This window comes from Cetorhinus maximus, chromosome 8, assembly GCF_964194155.1.
Source record: "Cetorhinus maximus chromosome 8, sCetMax3.hap1.1, whole genome shotgun sequence".
NCBI classification, from domain to species: Eukaryota; Metazoa; Chordata; class Chondrichthyes; order Lamniformes; family Cetorhinidae; genus Cetorhinus; species Cetorhinus maximus.
In genome coordinates, this window is record NC_135886.1 from 123,969,772 (window position 1) to 123,988,541 (window position 18,770).

Sequence of the window (18,770 nt, forward strand, 5' to 3'; positions counted from 1 at the left end):
AGGAGCCTTAGTGAGTTTCTGCCATGCATCTTGTAGATGGTACACACGACTGCCGCTGTGGTGGAGGGAGTGAATGTTTGTGGAAGGGGTGCCAATCAAGCGGGCAGCTTTGTCCTGGGTGGTGTCAAGCTCTTGAGTGTTGTTGGGGCTGCACTCATCCAGACAAGTGGAGAGTACTCCATCGTACTCCTGACTTGTGCCTTGTAGCTGGTGGACAGGCTTTGAGGAGTCTGGAGGTGAGTTACTCACCACAGGATTCCTAGCCTCTGATCTGCTCTTGTCGCAACAATATTTATAATTGACAAGAAACACTTCAGGCTAAATTTCATCCAGGTCCCAGAAGTGAAAGCAAAGTGTACAAATTTACTACACCACCCAATCCCCAAGAGGCCTCATTTCTCTTGATGCAAAAATGTTAACCGCAGTCACTACACGCCTTGTATCAGACCATGCAATTTGCTAAATACTGAGAGATTATCTCTTCTTCCTTTACCTCTTGGTACCCTGTGTTTTTTTGATTGCCTAAATAATTCAGTGCTCAGAAAGAAGATACAATGAGTATCATGTAACAAAGGATCCTAAGGTTTATAGGGCGAAAGGGAACACTGAGCAGGATGTAAGAATGAAGTTGAGGAGCGACCAGAAATGCTCAGAGATTAGGGGCCAGATTTTCCCCTTTGAGGCGGGAATCGCAAGTCGGGAGATTTCCTCACGTTGTGATCCTGCTTCCTACCTGGCAGTTCCCACCTGTGCCTTTCTCACAATGAGATGGTGGAGATGGGCTGGCGTTGGGGCCATCGCCTCTCGAAGCAAGCCTGAGACAGGAACAGAGGCGGGCAGATGCCGAAGTGGGCAGGTTAGAAGGCCCGCCTCTATTTGCTGGGGTATTGGCCCAGTTCTGTACATGAGTGTCAGGCACCTTAACCCTCACCTCTCAACCTCTCACTGCAGTAAAAATGTGTTAGGATGATCAAAGAGCATCTAATTATGACATGTGAAGTTGGCAACACCTTTTAAATTTGCCTGTCAAAAGGTTTCTGACTCCAGAACAGGCTTCCCTAATGGTTCCATACCCCTCTGACCTAGTCTGAACCACAGCACCTTTAGAAGCCTTCCGAAGCCGACTTGACTCCATGAAAATTACAGGGAATCTAAAACTACCACCCCTGCAATGGAACTGCCAGTGTTGGGATTGCTGAGTGCAGGATCACAACCTGTACCCTTATCCCACATTCTTGAAAATAGCAGAGGATGGGAATGATGCTACAAATCCCAGAATTGGGCCCGCCCTGCCTCTTTTTCTCCTGCTTGACATGGGTTTGACCCGTGTTGGGAAGGCAAGATCCAGCCCTAGGCTTTTGAAGATGGGGAAAGATGTAATGAGGAAAAGAATCTTGCCGAGTCTAGGGAAGTGGTAGCTGAATGCTCTTACACTGATGGGGCAACAGAGAGAGGAGATGAATAAACCAAAGTTGGAAGCTTTTACGAGATGTGTTAGGATGTAGAGCTCAAGATGATTACAGAAGTAGAGCGGAGCAAGGCCATGGAGGTTTTGAAGACAAGAATAAAGATTTTTGAATCATTTCGCTGGAGATAATAAGCAGTGGAGGTCACTGAAAACTGAGATGAGATTTTGTATTGAGTAAGTTGCAGAAATAGAATCCTGAATGTTTAGATGTTTGGTTTTGTGAAAGGGAAATCATGTTTAACCAATTTATAGGAGTTCTTTGAAGGATTAACATGTGCTGTGGATAAAAGGAAACCTGTAGACATGCTGTACTTGGATTTCCAGAAAGCATTCGAAAAGGTGCCACGTGAAAGGTTATTGCGGAAAATTAAAGCTCATGGTGTTGGGGGGGGTAACATATTAGCATGGATAGAAGATTGGCTGGCTGGCAGAAAACTAGAAAGTAGGCATAAATGGATCTTTTTCTGATTGGCAGGATGTGGTGAGTGGAGCCCTGCAGGGGTCTGTGCTGAGGCCTCAACCTTTTACAATTTATATAAATGACTTAGATGATGGGAGTGAAGGAGTGGTAGCTAAATTTGCAGATGACACAAAGATAGGTACAAAAGTATGGTGTGAAGAGGACATAAAGAGGTTGCAGACGGATGTAGATAGGTTGAATGAGGGGCAAAAGTGAGCAGAGGGATCTAGGTGTTCTAGTACATGAGTCACAAAAAGTTAGTATGCAGGTACAGCAAGTAATTAAGAAGACTAATGGAATGCTAGGCTTTATTACGAGAGGACTTGAACATATAAGTAAGGATTTTATGCTTCGGTTATACAGGGCATTGGTGAGACCACATCTTGAATATTGTGTGCAGTTTTGGTCTCCTTATTTAAGGAAGGATGTAAATGCGTTGGAGGTGGTTCAGAAGAGGTGTACTAGATTGATACCTGGAATGAGTGGGTTGTCTTATGAGGAGAGGTTAGACAGGCTGGGCTTGTTTCCACTGGAGTTTAGAAGAGTGAGGGGTGACTTGATTGAAGTATATAAGATCCTGAACGGTCTTGACAAGGTGGACATGGACAGGATGTTTCCTCTGGTGGGTGAATCCAGAACTAGGAGGCGCTGTTTTTAAATTAGGGGTTGCCTTTGCAGTACAGAGATGAGGGGAACTTTTTTCTCTTAGAGGGTTGTGTGACTTTGGAACTTTCTGCCTCAGAAGGCAGTGGAGGCGGGGCCATTGAATATTTTTAAGGCAGAGGTAGATAGATTCTTGTTAGGCAAAGGAATCAAAAGTTATCGGGGGGCGGGGGGCTGGATGAGAATGTGGAATTCAGAACACAAACAGATCAGCCATGATCTTATTGAATGGCGGAGCAGGCTCGAGAGGCCGAATGGCCTTTTGCTGCTGTTTCGTATGTTCGTGTGGATTTTTTGCAGCATCAAGGGAAGAATGTCAGTGAGTTGAGTATGTTGGAAAAATCAAGTCTTGAATGATGAATGTGCAGAGGAAGATTTAGCAGTGTTGGTTCTAAGATAGTGGCCTTTGACAGCACTGCTCCAGAGGTGGAAGTAAGTGGCCATGCCAGTGGACCAAATATGGGCTTTGTAGGTCCACCCAGGGTCAGACAGGATACTGAGATTCAGCAAGTGTACATTCAGACTGTGTAAGCAGCTGAAGAAAAAAAGAGGAGAATCACTACCTAAGGTTTCAAAAAATGATTTCAGTCTTGCAAATGTTAAGCTGAGGAAAGTTATGGCTCATCCAGAACTTCATTCAGACAGGCATTTGACAGCTCACCAGTAGTTGTCAAATCAAGAGTAGAGAGATGGAGTTTGTTTTTTTAAATTCTTATTGCATGGTTACGGGGAGAAGGCAGAAGAATGGCATTAGGTGAAGTGCTCATTCAGAGAGCCGATACAGACACGATGGGCCGAATAGCCACCTTTTGCACTGTAACAATTCTTTGATTCTTTCATGGGATGTGAGCATCGCTGGCAAGGCCAGCATTTATTGTCCATCCCTAATTGCCATTCAATTGAGTGGCTTGTTAGGCCATTTAAGAGTCAATCACATTAATGTGGGTCTGGAGTCACATGTAGGCCACACCAGGAAAGGACGGCAGATTTTCTTCACTAAAGGGCATTAATGAACCAGGTGCGTTTTTACGATAATCGACAATGGTTTCATGGTCACCATTGCTGTGTTTAGCTTCAATTCCAGATTTTATTAATTGAATTTAAATTGCACCCACTACGTTGGTAGGATTTGAACCCATGTCCCCAGAGCATCAGCCTGGGCCTCTGGATTACTAGTCCAGTGACATTACCACCATGCCACCATTGGCATATGTAAAGTAAACTAGCCCACGTTTTTATGAATGTTGTTGCCCAGGGGCAGTATACAAATGGGGAATAAGAGAGAACAGGACCTATGCTTTGGGATGGGACAACTAGTGATGAGTGGAACTCAGAGCCCCACTTCTGCTGTCAAAATCCTCTGGTTGCAAGAAATACTTGCATTTACATAGTACCTTTCTTGACCACTGGACGTCCCAAAGTGCTTTACAGACAATGAGGTGCTTTTGAAGTGTAGTCATTGTTGTAATGTCGGAAATGCTGCACCTAATTTAAACACAGCAAGCTCCCACAATCAGCAATGTGATAATGATCAGATAATCTGTTTTTGTGATGTTGATTGAGAGGTAGGTATTGGCCAGGACATTGGGGAGGACTTCCCTGGTTCTCTTCAAAGTAGTATCATGGAATCTTTTGCATCCACCTGAGAGGGCAGACAGGGCCTCAATTTGGGACCTCTGATGGTGCAGCACTCCATCAGTTCTGCACTGGGGCTTTGGCCTACATTGTTGTGCTCAATTCGTGGAGGGGCACTTGAACTTACAACTTTCTGAGACGAGAGTGCTACCCACTGAGCCACATCTGACACTGCCTCACCTGGTGGTGATAGTCTGCTACATTCTGTATCCTATTGGATAAGTCCTATCTAGTTTCTGAAATATGGTTCTATTTAATAGCAAGTGATCATTTTAGTGATACAGTATGATTGATGAATGAGAAAATCCAGAAAAAAGGAAGAACAATTAGAAAACAGGAAAGCAGATTTTTAATTGGAAAGATCAAAATTATGGTACAAAATAATTATTATAAGGAAAATAGTTAACTGACACAAAGTGCTAGTCATTGATAAGCCTAGTGCCAGCGCATCCACACAGTAAAAAATATAAAACTTGAATCATGAGACAGAGACTAATCTGGTTGTTGAAAACACAATTTTGCTCAGAAGGAAATTTCGCTGCAAGCTGTTTAAAAATGTTGGTGGATCTTCCAGATGAATGTATAGATTGATTCAAGTAGTACTTTAAAAATTGGCTTAGAAATGCCAAACAAAAGGGACTGTGTCTTTGTAAATACAGCGAGGGCTCTGATGAGCTTGCTGGCTCACTGCCACATCCTTCCTGCTGACCTCTGTCCAACACTGCAACTGGTATCCTGGATGTGACTGGTGGCAGTGAGAGATCCACAGGGGAAGCTGCCAGATACTGAGCACACTTGTAAAATCTGGCATCTCTGTCTTATTTCTCATCAAAATATGAATCCCGGAATTTTCGTGAATCCCTGCCTTAAGCTCAAATTTTGGAAGTTACAGTGTTGCGATGTGTAAGAAATTGAACATTAAAAAAAGGAGTATGATTCAGGATGGGAAGAACCTGAGGTAAATTTAGAATTTTTTTTGTTTAATCACATTGCAGAAATAAACCGTTGGGAACTGCAGTAGGTTGAAATGAAAAGTATCTCAGTTGCCAAGATTTTACTGAAACAGCCATGTAAGATCATAATGACCAATTGTTCTGGATACACCAGGCTTTCAATGAGAAAAGTACCCCAAAACTAGATTTCTTCACCAAGCATGTTGTCCTTTTGATCTTAACAGATGAGCTTTCAGTGCTGAATATTCATCCACATCTGTCCTGCTTCTTGCATGGAAACTGAAAAACTGAATGTCATCTTCCTATAACGAATAATGCATTTGATTGAAAGAGTGGCCAGAAATAACGTCATCCTAAACACTGAATCCATTACAAACTTAAATTGTTTTTATTATGCTGATTTTTTTTTTTGCTGTCAATACTGTTCCCAAACTAATTTTAGCAAGGTTAAAACTTGTACTAAATAAGAAATGAGTTAATAATCCAGTAGCAGTATTAATAACTGTGATATCTGATGTTTTATGCCATATGCCCAGATCAAGCACCATGAACCATGCTATCCTTTCACCAGGATGCATGTTTCACAGTGTTAAATTGTGCAAACTCTCAGCATTCAGATTGAAGCCCATGACCCTTCATTTCCCCTTTACCCGTATGCTGCTGCTCTACTGCAGACCCACATTTGGTTAGTAAACCTTTCATATTCAGCAGTCTCTTCCACCTGTCTGTTAAGCCAGTATGCCTGAAATAAAATGAGTGTTTTAATAAATAATGGCTACCAGCAAATCTCCTGTGACAAGCTTCACAGCAAATGGGAGGAAAAGCTGTGTTATCAACAAAGTGTCAGAGGAAGTTAAGTGCAACATCTGAACAAATTTCACACTATATCCAATAATATATATTTTTGTAGATAATAATGAACAATCCAAGTCCTGAATACTGCTCTCATTTCTGTGGGAAGCTGTTCTAACATCTTGCGCTCCTGCACAAATTTGAAAAAAAAACTTGTCTTTTGATCGACTACTGTTCTTTAAGCACCAAGCACACCCCTCCTCTTTCTTGTGTTTCTGTTTTATCAATACTATTCTGGTCATTGCTGTTCCAAATTATTCACTCTTGTTATATTTCTATCCTCTGTCTCACTCAGACTGTTCGTCTGACATCCAGTGCTGGAGGAGCAGAAATTTCCTCCAGTTGAACATTGGGAAGGGGAAGCCATTGCTTTTAGTCACCAAAGTAAACTCAGCTTGCTAACCACCAACTCCATCCATCTCCCAGGCAATTATCTGAGGCTGAACCAGACTGCTCAAAACCCTGGTATCATATTTGACCCTAAGACGGGCTTCCAACCACATATCCACGCCCACTAAGACTGCCTATTCCCACCTCCGTAACATCACCAGATTCTGCACCTGTCTCAGCTCATCTGTTGAAATACTCACACATGCCATTGTTACTGCTAGATTTGACTATTCCAGTGCACTTCTGCCCAGCCTTCCACATTCTACCCTCTGTAAAGTTGATGTCAACCAAAACTTTGCTGCTCTTGTCCTTATGCGCACCAAGTTCCGTTCACCCATCACCCCTATTTTTACTGACTTACGCTGGCTCCTGGTTAAGCAATGCCTTGATTTTAAAACTCTCATCCTTGTTTTCAAATCATTCCATGACCTTGACCCTCCCTTTCTCTGCAGAGACTTCCAGCCCCATAACTATCCAAGATATTTACGCATCCCCAATTTTAATCACTTCACCATTAGTGACCATACCTTCAGATTCCTGGGCTGTAAGCTCTGACATTCCCTCTCTCTTAACTTCTCTGCCTCTCCACCTCTCTTTCCTCCTTTAAGACACTCCTTAAAACCTGTTTCTTTGACCAAGTTTTTGTGGCTCCTTATGTGGCTCAGAGTCTTATTTTGTTTTATAATGCCCTTGTGAAACACTTTAGGAAGTTTCTTTATGATAAAGGTGCTGTATGAATACAAGTTGTTCTTGTTTCTTCCAAGTTATAACTATGTCATTTTACATGTTTTTCTTCTCCTTGCATCTTCTGCATATTGAAATCAAATCTCATCACACAATTTCCCACTCTAAGATTCTTTCCCAAAACCTCAAAGCTTGAATACCTTTCTTTCCTTGGCTATTTCTCCTTCCTATACTCTTCAAACTTTTAAAACTCAAGCCTGGCTTCACTCATTATTTTTCTTTGATTTGCTTTGCCTTTTTACCTATTCCTTTCAGTCTTGGCGGTATACTGAAATATGGTCAGTTATGAAATTTGGCCTTTCGATTTCTCAATTTAAAAAAAATAATCAATGAACATTGCTTTAATGTGGGGGAAAGTAGTTCCATCTTTTACTTTGTTCTGGTGAATTCTACTTTCCACTCATTTGAAATGAAGAACGTGACTATTAATAAATGCATTATTTTTACATTTTACACATCCAGTGTTAGTTTTAAGTTCTTCCAAGTCAGGAAAAGTGCAGCCGATTGCAGAGGAAACTTGCTCCAATTGTGTGCCTCAGCCTCCAATGGCTCATGTGGAGTGGGTTGAGATTGTGCTAATTCCTTCATGTAAGACCCTTCCAGTCAATAGACAGCAAAACTTTCTTTTCCATCAACCTATGGTACATTTGAACATAGCTCATTGAGGTGAAAGAGCATTGCACTCCACCTGTGCTCCTAGCCTAATAGTGCTGCTGATACCCAGAAAACTCTTGAGTTTTGTTCTTGTGTAGCTTAGAATTAGAAATAAATAGGGATTTTATATATTTTCACTCTCATAAAATTTTGAATGAGGATACTATTTATTAAATCATTGGTGATAAAATCAGTAATATTGCATTTGTTGCCAAATATAATTTAACTTCTTTTAATCTGATCCTCTTTAGACTGTTTAAAAGTAAGGAAATATTTTCTGTCTAGTTACAGTACACTGCATAATATGTTTCCTGTCATTTTGTTTCGCAACAATCCTAATTGCACCATAAATGCAAGGTTGCTTTTGCAGTGGTCCCAAATTAGTGGCTCATGTGAGGAAACAAAATCGGTTTGTCTCCATTTTATGGTTTTGCAATACTTTTGAAAGACTCATTGACAAAATGTCAGGAAACTTGCCTGTATGAAATTGATTGTGCATTTGCAATGATCACTGCACTTCAAATTAACTCATTGTGTCTGAATTGCCTTTGGAAATTGACAACAAGCATGATAAAACACTAAGTGTAAATGTTTTTACTTTTCAAACCAGAAATATAAAATGGGACTCTTGTAGTCAACAGAAGTTAACATAAGAACTAGGCGCAGGAGTAGGCAATTCAGCCTCTCAAGCCTGCCCCGCCATTCAACACGATCATGGCTGATCTCATTTCAGCCTCAACCCCAATTTCCCACCCTCTCCCTTCAACCTGTTACTAATTAAAAATCTTTCTATCTCCTCCTTAAATTTATTCCGTGTCCCGGCATCCACTGCACTCTGAGGTAGTGAATTCCACAGATTCACGACCCTTTGAGAAAAGTAATTCCTCCTCATCTCTGATTTAAATCTACCACCCCTTAGCCTAAAACTATGGCCTCTTGTTCTAGAATGCCCCACAAGGGGAAACATCCGCTCCACATCTACTTTGTCTATCCCTTTTAGCATCTTATATATCTCAATTAGATCTTCTCTCATCCTTCTAAACTCTAGCGAATATAGGCCTAAATTGCTCAATCTCTCCTCATAAGACAAGCCCCGCATCTCTGGAATCAATCTAGTGAACCTCCTCTGAACTACCTCCAATGCAACTACATCCTCCCTCAAGTAAGGGGACCAAAACTATGCACAGTACTCTGGGTGCGGTCTCACCAATGCCTTGTACAGTTGCAACAACACTTCCCTATTTTTATACTCTGTTCCTTTAGCAAAAAATGCCAAAATTCCATTTGCCTTCCTTATTACCTGCTGCATCTGCACAATAGCTTTCAGCGCGATTCATGCCCAGATCCCTCTGCACTGAAGCATTCTGAAGTTTCTCCCCATTTAAATAATAAGTTGCCTTTTTATTCTTCCGACCAAAATGGGTAACCTCCCACTTATCCACGTTAAACTCCATCTGCCAAATTTTGGCCCATTCACCTAACCTGTCCATATCCATTTGTAAATTTCTTATTTCTTCATTGCAACTTACTTTCCCATCTATTTTGGTGTCATCTGCAAATTTAGCTTAGTACCTTCTATCCCTGAATCCAAGTCATTAATATAGATTGTAAATAGTTGGGGCCCAAGGACCGAACCCTGTGGCACCCCACTAGTTACAGCTTGCCATCCAGAAAAAGACCCATTTATCCCGGCTCTCTGCTTTCTGTTGGTTAGCCAATCCTCTATCCAAGCTAATATATTACCCCTAACTCCGTGTGATCTTATCTTGTGTTTTAATCTTCAATATGTGAATATTGCAAAATGAACAGTCCTATTCTTTTAATATTGGATGACTCTCATCACTTATTACTTTCTTTAATGTCTATGCTGCCTTTCATCTGTGCTATTTAATGAATGTTTAAGAAATACTCCACACTAAGACTCTCTCCTTGCTAATGGCTTTGGGGATGTACAGTGCAGTTGGGTAGCACAATATGTTTTCTTTATGGTGCTAGGTTGTGGACTGCTGAAATGAAAATCTCCGTTTAATGGAAAAAGATTTTGGTAGCCTCAACTTAAGGCTCGCTGCACAAAAGCTGTCTCAGCCTAGTGGAAATTGGTACTAATTTAGCAATTTCAACAGAAAGGTGATGAAGGTGGCTGGCTTAGGAGATGGAAAATTCAGACCAAACGTTGGGGCACAGCAGAGGGAATTTTCAGTCCAACTGTAACGCCACTTGAGGCTGACGTATTAGTGAATTTTCCAAGGCCAATCCTAGGTTTAATGTGTTCTGCTTCTGCGCCCACCTCCTCTCAAGCTTCCCCTCCATCCATCATCAAACCAATCCTCACTTTCAATAGAAGAGAATAGTGTCCTGAGAGAAGTTATATATTCCAATACAGATGAACAAGAAACTGGACAAAATGGCTACCTTAATTGAAGCCACTGTCATTACCTGGTGAGATCAATGTAATTAACCTTTTAAACGAAAAACACATTTTTGACTTATGGAGTGAATTAGCCAAATACTTGAGAATATGAAACCATTAAAATAAGTTTCCCTGAAGCCATCTGCATTGTTTTCTGCCGCCTCCATGTGATGAATAACTGGCCTACATTTTCCAATTGTAATGCCAACAGTTGTCCATTCCTTTTATTGGGCTGTTTTATTATTGCAAAGCCTAAGCTGCTGCCTCTGTAGAACAGAACTGAATGTCTAATCAACCTTTACGTCCACAGAACATATTTGCTGGTAAATATAGCTACAATGTTTTTTGTATCTGTTAATAATAGAACCATCTTTGCTTTATCGGATCTTTCTTTTATATTGCAGCTGCGTATCTTGTGGTATTTCACTTATTTTTTGTGATGTTTGTATGGACCTATTGCAAAGCTATTTTTACAGAACCATCTCAACCTTCCCGAAAGGTAATTCAATTTGAGTGAAATGTGCAGCGACTGATTTTTTTTTTTTGTTTTGTATGAAGTTCAAACTTTTGTAGTGTTTAACTTCAACATTGTTTATGTAAAATGACTAGATTGAGCAGGCTCATTACAAGGTCTTCACGTTCCAAGGCTCTCTGTTACAAAAGTGGACGATTGCAAGCTATTTTCCTCAGTCCCGTCTGAGCAGTTGGATGCTGATTTAAGTAGAGCTGTTGAAGAAAGCTGTAGAGAATGCCATGGAAAGAGAGAGTTCCTTTGGACTTCGTTTTGCACACCTTACTTCAAAAAACATACAAGCACACATATGAAGATACGAATTAGGAACAGGAGTAGGCCATTCAGCCCCTCGGGCCTGCTCCATCATTTGATGAGATTGTGACTGATCTGATCCACATTCCGCCTACCCCCAATAACCTTGGACCCCCTTGTTAGTCTAGAATCTATCTATCTCTGCTTTAAAAATATTCATTGACCCTGCCTCCACCCTTCTCTGGGGTAGAGAGTTCCAAGGACACTCAGCCCTCTGAGAGAAAAAATTTCTTCTCATCTCTGTCTTAAATGGGAGACCCCTTATTTTTAAACTGTGTTCCCTAGTTCTATCTCTCCCACAAGGGGAAACATCCTTTCAGCATCCACCTTGTCAAGTCCCCTCAGGATCTTTTATATTTCAATAAGATCACCTAAACTCCAATGGATACAGGCCTAGCCTGTTCAGCCTTTCCTCATAAGATAACCCCCTCCCAGGTATCAGTTGAGTGAACCTTCTTTCTAATGCATTTATATCCTTTCTTAAATAAGGAGACCAAAACTGTACACAGTCCTCTAGATGTGGTCTCACCAATGCCCTGCACAATTGTAGCAAAGCATCCCTTCTTTTATATTCCATTCCCCTTGCAATAAATGACAGCACTCCATTTGCCTTCCTAATCACTTGCTGTACCTGCATACTAACTTTTCCTGATTCAGGGACATCCGGATCCTTCTGTGCCTCAGCGTTCTGCAATCTCTCTCCATTTAAATAAATTGTTGCTTTTCTATTCTTCCTGCTAAAGTGGACAAGTTCATATTTTCCCACATTTTACTCCATCTACTAAATTTTTGCCCACTCACTTAACCTATCTATGCCCCTTTACAGATTCCTTGTGTCCTCTTCACAACTTACTTTCCTACCTATCTTTGTGTCATCAACAAATTTAGCAAACATACATTCAGTCCCTTCATCCGAGTAATTGATATAAATTGTAAACAGTTGAGGCCCCAGCACTGATCCTTGTGGCACTCCACTCCAATACTGCAAGAGATTCAACTGAGGCAAAAAGTTGTACAAAACTTACTGAGGTGGTATGTTCATAACATAGGATTTTACAGGCTATAAGATCTTTGCAGGAAAATATATAACACTAAGGTCCTTAATTTTTTTTTGTTCCCCATCATAAATGTCGTCTTTGCTTAAGTTCTTCTTTTGCCTTTGAAGCTGGGCAGCTAGCCTGCTTCTGGATGTTTACTCTGCCTGCTTTGACTGGCTCTTGTGGATTGAGAGGTAGCAACCGATGTATTGCTCAGGCAAGACAGCTCCTGACTTTTGCTTCCTTATTGAGTGATTGGCAGAAACACTGCTTCCAGGTTTGAATCAAGAGTATAAATGGAGTTGTCAATTTAAATATGTGACCTTTCAACTTTGTAGCCCTGCTAGCTAGTGCTCAGTAAACAGCACTAGAATACTACAGATGTTTGGTTTTAATATAATTAATGCAGATAAATTCTACTATCCTAAAACCATAGACTAAGAGATTGTAGTTTTTTTTTGGAGGAGGATTGCATTCTATTGTCTTATTTCCATTGTGTTTTGCAGAGCTAGTCCTGATGGTAAACAGCAACATGCTGTGAGAGTGAATCAGCTTAGGGTATTTATAGGGGAGAAGGGGAGGGTCATGTGTCTCTGGCAACCTTTCTGGTTTCCTGCCGTTATAATAGAAGTCTGCTTTATACTTCATGCTCCACTGCTGTACACTCATTTCATTTTTACATTTTCTGGCATACTCCTGACAATAGTATTACCATCATCAAATTCCCCACTATTAATAACCGGAAGGCCACTATTGACCGGAAACCAAAAAATACGGAGGCTATAAGAACAGGTCAAAGGCTGGGTGTTGTGCGGTAAGCGACTCACCAAAGCTTTTCCATCAAATCAAGAGTGTGATGGAATACTTTCCACTTGCCTGGATGAGTGCAACTCCAACAATACTTGAGAACCTGAGCACCATCCAAGACAAAGCAGCCCAGTTGATTGGACCCCCAAACACCACCTTAAACATTCACTCCTGCCACTACTGGCACTTTGTGGCTGCAGTGTGTATCATCTACATGATGCATGGCAGTATCACCCAAATGCATGATCTCAACCACCTAGAAGGACAAGAGGAGCTGGCACATGGGAACACCAGACCTCCAAGTTCCCCTCCAAGTCTCACGCCATCCTCACTTGGAACTATATCGCTGTCCTTTTTGCCGCCATTGCATCAAAATCCTGGAACTCCCTACCTAATAGCGCTATGGGAGTACCTTTACCACACAGACTATAGTGGTTCAAGGAGGCAGCTTACCACCACCTTCTCAAGGGCAGTTAGAGATGGGCAGTGAATGCTGGCCTTGCCAGTTATGTCCACATCCTATGGATGAGCAAATCAAAAAGATTGTGTGATTTTGTTGGATTTTTTTATGTGCTTACAGTTCCAATTGTCCAGGGCTGATAAAGAAAGGTACGAGCGAGAAGAAAGGCCTGAAGTACAAAAGCAAATTCTCTTGGATGCTGCTAAAAAGTTGCCAGTGTATACCAGGACTGCAGCTGGAGGTATCCAACATCAAACTGAGTTTTCAAAATAACTAAAAAGAGTTGTGAGTAGTCAGGGTGGTATTCTATAAACATCACCTTAGGTGTGATGTTGTGATCAATGACATTTATAACCTGTGATAACTATGATACAAATAAACTCATCAGACTAACTGCAATAAATCAGTAGTAAAAGTAACCTTTTGGCATCCATTTGCAGCTACCCTCAGGCCCAATCTATTCTAGCAAAGTTACTATTAACTTAATTGATATATTAAAACTAGTAACTGGACAAAAGTAATGATTTGAGTTCAAATATTGTCTTGTGGTACATTCTTACTTTAGAGATGGAACTCAAATCTAGTCAATCCCATGTTCCCTTCTGGTTCAGAGGCCACGTAGGAACCATCAAAACTTGATCTATGATTGTGGGGATACTTCTGGTCATGATGCTGTGATTTCCTTATGCATGCAGACAGAATAGTTCATTTTTAACCTTTAAGATTGTTAACTCCTTGTTAACAGCCAACTGGGTTTTGATTTTTGACATTCTTGTAGTGCCAAGTAGGGAAAAAAAACTTTGTCCATTGGATCCAAACTGCATGTTTGCACTGTGCACTCTACGTACCAAGTGCTGGGATTAGAGGGTTGGCTCTGAAAATTGCTTGATCTGCCATCAACTCTGTACCAAAACATCTTTAGTGTCACTGCAAAGTAGGAACGAATTGACAGTGATGCTGAAGAGGACTTGCGATGTACATTAAATGTGACGCTTAATTAGATGATGTGTGAGTGCCCATCCACCCCAGATCATTCTAAAAATTTTGAAATGTATTTTCTTCTTTTATAAGAGACATGAGACATTTTGGAAAAACTAAAATTTCTGAATTAGCTGGATGGAAACATGATGTTCAGTTCCCCATTGTGGAATCATTGTCCAAAGAGGAAATAATTATAACTGTATTGATCATTACTGATAAATAAATGGGAACGTTTTGAAAGAAAGGAGAGGGAGAAACCTAACTCACCTAACTGTTCTTTTTCCTCTGGCTTTGCTGCCTTCCCAAAGGGTAAAAATAATTTACTAATTTTTAAGCAGCAATAGATTTTTGAAGGTGTATCTCAACATTCTCCATCTGTTAGACCCGTTGATATGCAATATTTTAACATTTACAGATTGCTTATAAATAACTATGAAGTAGAGGTTTTGACTTGAAAATTCTGGACATCTTGGAATTGGAATCACAGGATGTGCAGGTACTCTCACGTATATTTGGTGGTACTGATCCTTGCTTCCTTCTCTCATCAGCCATCCGATACTGCGACCGATGTCATCTTATTAAGCCTGACCGCTGCCATCACTGTTCCATCTGTGATACGTACGTAGTTCAAGTTTTCTCATTGAGAAAATCTAGAACAAAGGAATGAGACTGTTAGGGCAACCATGTTCTCTCATACAGCATCATACATATACTCTGGATTTCACACACAACAGGTTGAATTGTAACTACTACACCCACACCTATAAGGAGCAGTTCAAATGCCTTGATTTGAGTGCAGTGCAGTGTTGTGATATCACTGCATGCAATGAATGGGTTTCTCATCTGCAGTGTTGTATATTAGTAGGTGTTGCCATGTAATTATGGGCATGGTTTCTCTATTGGAGAGTGTTTGTCTTGCTGACCACTCTCCACTTTCTGGTTACTGATTTTCATGAACCTCTGCTTCCCAGATACCGCTGATCATACTTGTAAAAGTGCATTCGGTGTGTTGCTGTGCGTTTTGCAGGTAACGCTGGAACGCTTCTGTTTGGATGTAATTTCATCTTTGTGAAACAGACAAAATACATTGAAATATCTTGCACCACACAGGAATTCATCAAGATGAAGGAATAGCTTTTTTTAAGTTATTACAAGTTGAGATGGTGAACTAATTCTAAAAACAATACTGAGAAGACAAACTGTACAAGATTGTGAGAAATATATAGTACATTCAACCCAGCAGTGAAAAAATTCCCAAATATAGTTATTAAGCATGACAAACTGATTTTTATTTTATGTAGGATTATAGTAATTATCTGATACAATGAACGGTTGTTCCCCTTCCCCCTCCCCCAATCCGGAATATATTTTTCTGCATGGTTAAGTTCCCATCACTGCAAAACTCCTTAGAGTCACTAAGCAGAGGTAGGCATGTCTCCAAAAACTAAAGTGGGACAAATGGTGAGTAAATTATTCTGCAAATTAACATCCTGGTACAAGCAGTTCACAGAACTCAGTGTCACAAGAAAATGGATGTCACCTTTTTGTTAAAATAGTCAACTAAATTGTTTTTTAAAAATACTTTTGAATTCAATTTCACGGAAAGACCAAAACCTATTTCTCCTGGAGCTGCCTGAGGTTTTACTTTTATTAACATGTCCTGTATCACTATTTATCACTAACTGGATTTTATTGTTGTCTTTGTTTCTTAGATGTGTGTTGAAAATGGATCATCACTGTCCTTGGTAGGTCCGAATTGATGTTTAATGAGCTCCTAGCCTCATCAGTCACACTGGTCATGACCAAGACACAAGTCCATTTATAATTAAGTTTGCAGTTTTGTTGCATGGTAGACAGATGATATTTTTTCTTTGGCATTAATGTCTGGATTGTGAAGTTATCCTGTCTTAATTTAAGACTGTGTAATTGCCACTTAAATTGTAAGCTCTGTTCAAATGATCCTGCAATAAGTTTTTATAGCTATGTTATCTCCTTGGTGACACATTTTGACATCCCTTTGAGACTGCTATTTAGTTATTGTTCAGTTGTCATTGTGGGTGAAAAACTTTAGTTTGGATAGTGATTTGTTTACATTTTCATCTTGGTGCAAGAGAACAGGGGACATTAAAACTCTACACAATTGACTCAATGGTAGCACTTGCCTCTGAGACTACATGTTGTAGGTTCAAGTCCCCTGCTAAGGATTTAATCCCATAACCTAGGCTCATACTTCACTGTAGTACAGAGGGAGTGCTGCAATTTTGGAAGTGGTGTTCTCAGATTAATTAAATTGAAGTAAGCCTTCTCAGGTTGATGTAAAAGCTACCATGACACAGCTTCAAAGAAGAGAACAGAGGAGTTCACCCCCATATCCTGGTCAATATTTATCTCTCAGCCGAATAAAAAAAAATAGGAAAACAGTATATTTGGTCATCATTGTTTTTTGTGGAACTCTGCAGTGTGCATATTGGCTGCCACATACCCTACATTACAACAGTGACTATGTTTCAAAAGTAAGTCATTGGCTGTAAACTGCTTTTGGACACCTGAGGTCATGGAAAGTGCTCTATAAGTGGCACAATCTTTCTTTCTCTATGATTATGAACAGAAAGACTCAACCCTGAAAATTTTCTTTCTCTCTAGGGTGAATAACTGTATTGGATTTTCAAACTACAAATTTTTTCTGCTGTTTTTGGGGTACTCGATGTTGTATTGCTTGTTTGTTGCTGCCACTGTTCTGCGATACTTCATCATGTTTTGGACGGTAAGTTCTAATTTGCATATTTCCCCACCCAAAGCTCAGAACATACAGAAATAACTCCTGGGTGTTGCCTTATTTTCCTCTTTAGATAGTGACATTAATTGGTCTGATGCACAGGCACCACGCGTTTACATTCTTTCACTTTTCATGATTTAAAAATCCTTCTTCCAACTATGAATTAAATTTTTTGTTTTTACATACATATGGTCCATTTTTTTCCTCTCATTTTTCCACTTCAATTCTTGAAGGTATAATCCCTAACTGGCATGCAGATTCATAGATGCTGACAATCTGCCTTGCCCTGGTGGCCATTCATTGTCTCAACATGAACATTGAGGGCAGAATTTTATGACTTGCCGACAGGCGCACGCCTGACCCAAACAGACGTAAAATAGCGCAAGAAGACGTTGGGCAAACGTCCCGACGTCATCCTGCACATGAGCAATCTTCAGGTCAGTGGGCACACGCGTGTTTTGGAGTCACGCCCGCCAACAATTAAAAGGCCACTTAAGGCCATTACAAAGGCAATTGTTCGCAATTTTACTTTGTCCTTGCGATATCGCATGGGTAAAACGGGCAGACAGGCAGCCCACTTTTAATGAAACCTCATCCAAGGGCGGGATAAAAAGAGTCAGCAGCATTGCCAGTGTGAGTAGTGAGGAGTTTAGAAGGTAATTTGCTGCTGGTTGCTTATTTGAACTTGACAGCTTCATCTCTGTTCTGAGCTACTGTCTTAGCATTTCTAGGCTTCATTTCAGGACTCATTGGTGTCTCCAAGGCCCCCGGAGGATTTTGACCATATGGACCCTTTCAGGCACCAGACAGCCTTCTGTTACCCTGGTAATGGGGATTGTGGTCTCCGCTGGTGGCACCTCCTCTGAGGAGGAGGAGAGGAGGCCAGATGTCCCTATGCAGCTTCCAAGGGAATGACCTGTGGGAGGAGAGGTGGAGGCACAAGGGGCGCAGGGCCAACAGGTGGTCCAAGGGGCCATAGATGATGCCACTATCCTGTTACCAGGGTTTACAGGCAGCGATGCAGCTACCTCAATATGTCTGAGTTGCAATGCCGAAGGTGGTTCCACCTCTCCAGGGAGACTGTGACCTCCATTTTTCAGATGATTGGGCCTAAGATCACCTCCAACTGTGTGGGTGGACACCCCATGCCAGTGGCTCTGAAAGTCACAGTGGCCCTCAACTTCTATGCCTCCGGCTCTTTCCAGGGGCCAGTGGGGGATCTTTGTCGAGTGTCCCAATCAGGTGTCCACAGTTGTGTCAAGCTGCTGACTGATGCTCTGTTCAGGCAGGTAATGACATTTATTCATCTCCGATCAAACAAGGCCAGCCAGACTAAGTGAGCCAGAGGGTTTGCAGCGATTGCTGGGTTTCCCTGCATTGAGGGTGCAATTGACTGCATCAAGGCACTAGTGGATCAGCCGGGTGCCTTTGTCAACAGGAAGGGCCTCCACTCGATGAATGTCCACCTAGTTTGTGACCACAAGTCACAGATTCTACAAGTCTGTGCAAGGTACTCTGGCAGCTCCCATGACACTCACATCCTCAGACACTCACAGGTACCAAGGCTATTCAGTGCTCCAGCTCGACTGGATGGAAGGCTGCTGGGTGACAAGAGCTATCCATTGAAAAGATGGCTTATGACGCCTCTCCGCCA

The 18,770-nt window shown here is 41.2% G+C and overlaps 1 protein-coding gene across 1 annotated transcript in view; it reads left to right on the top strand.

The window, feature by feature from the left end:
* zdhhc15b (zDHHC palmitoyltransferase 15b) overlaps positions 1-18,770 on the top strand; it is a 60,219-nt gene that overhangs the window by 17,439 nt on the left and 24,010 nt on the right. Inside the window, exons 3-7 of the mRNA XM_078547559.1 lie at positions 10,634-10,728; positions 13,480-13,600; positions 14,889-14,958; positions 16,053-16,085; positions 16,984-17,104. Coding sequence (XP_078403685.1) covers positions 10,634-10,728; positions 13,480-13,600; positions 14,889-14,958; positions 16,053-16,085; positions 16,984-17,104 — 440 coding nt within the window. The remainder of the gene's footprint in view (positions 1-10,633; positions 10,729-13,479; positions 13,601-14,888; positions 14,959-16,052; positions 16,086-16,983; positions 17,105-18,770) is intronic.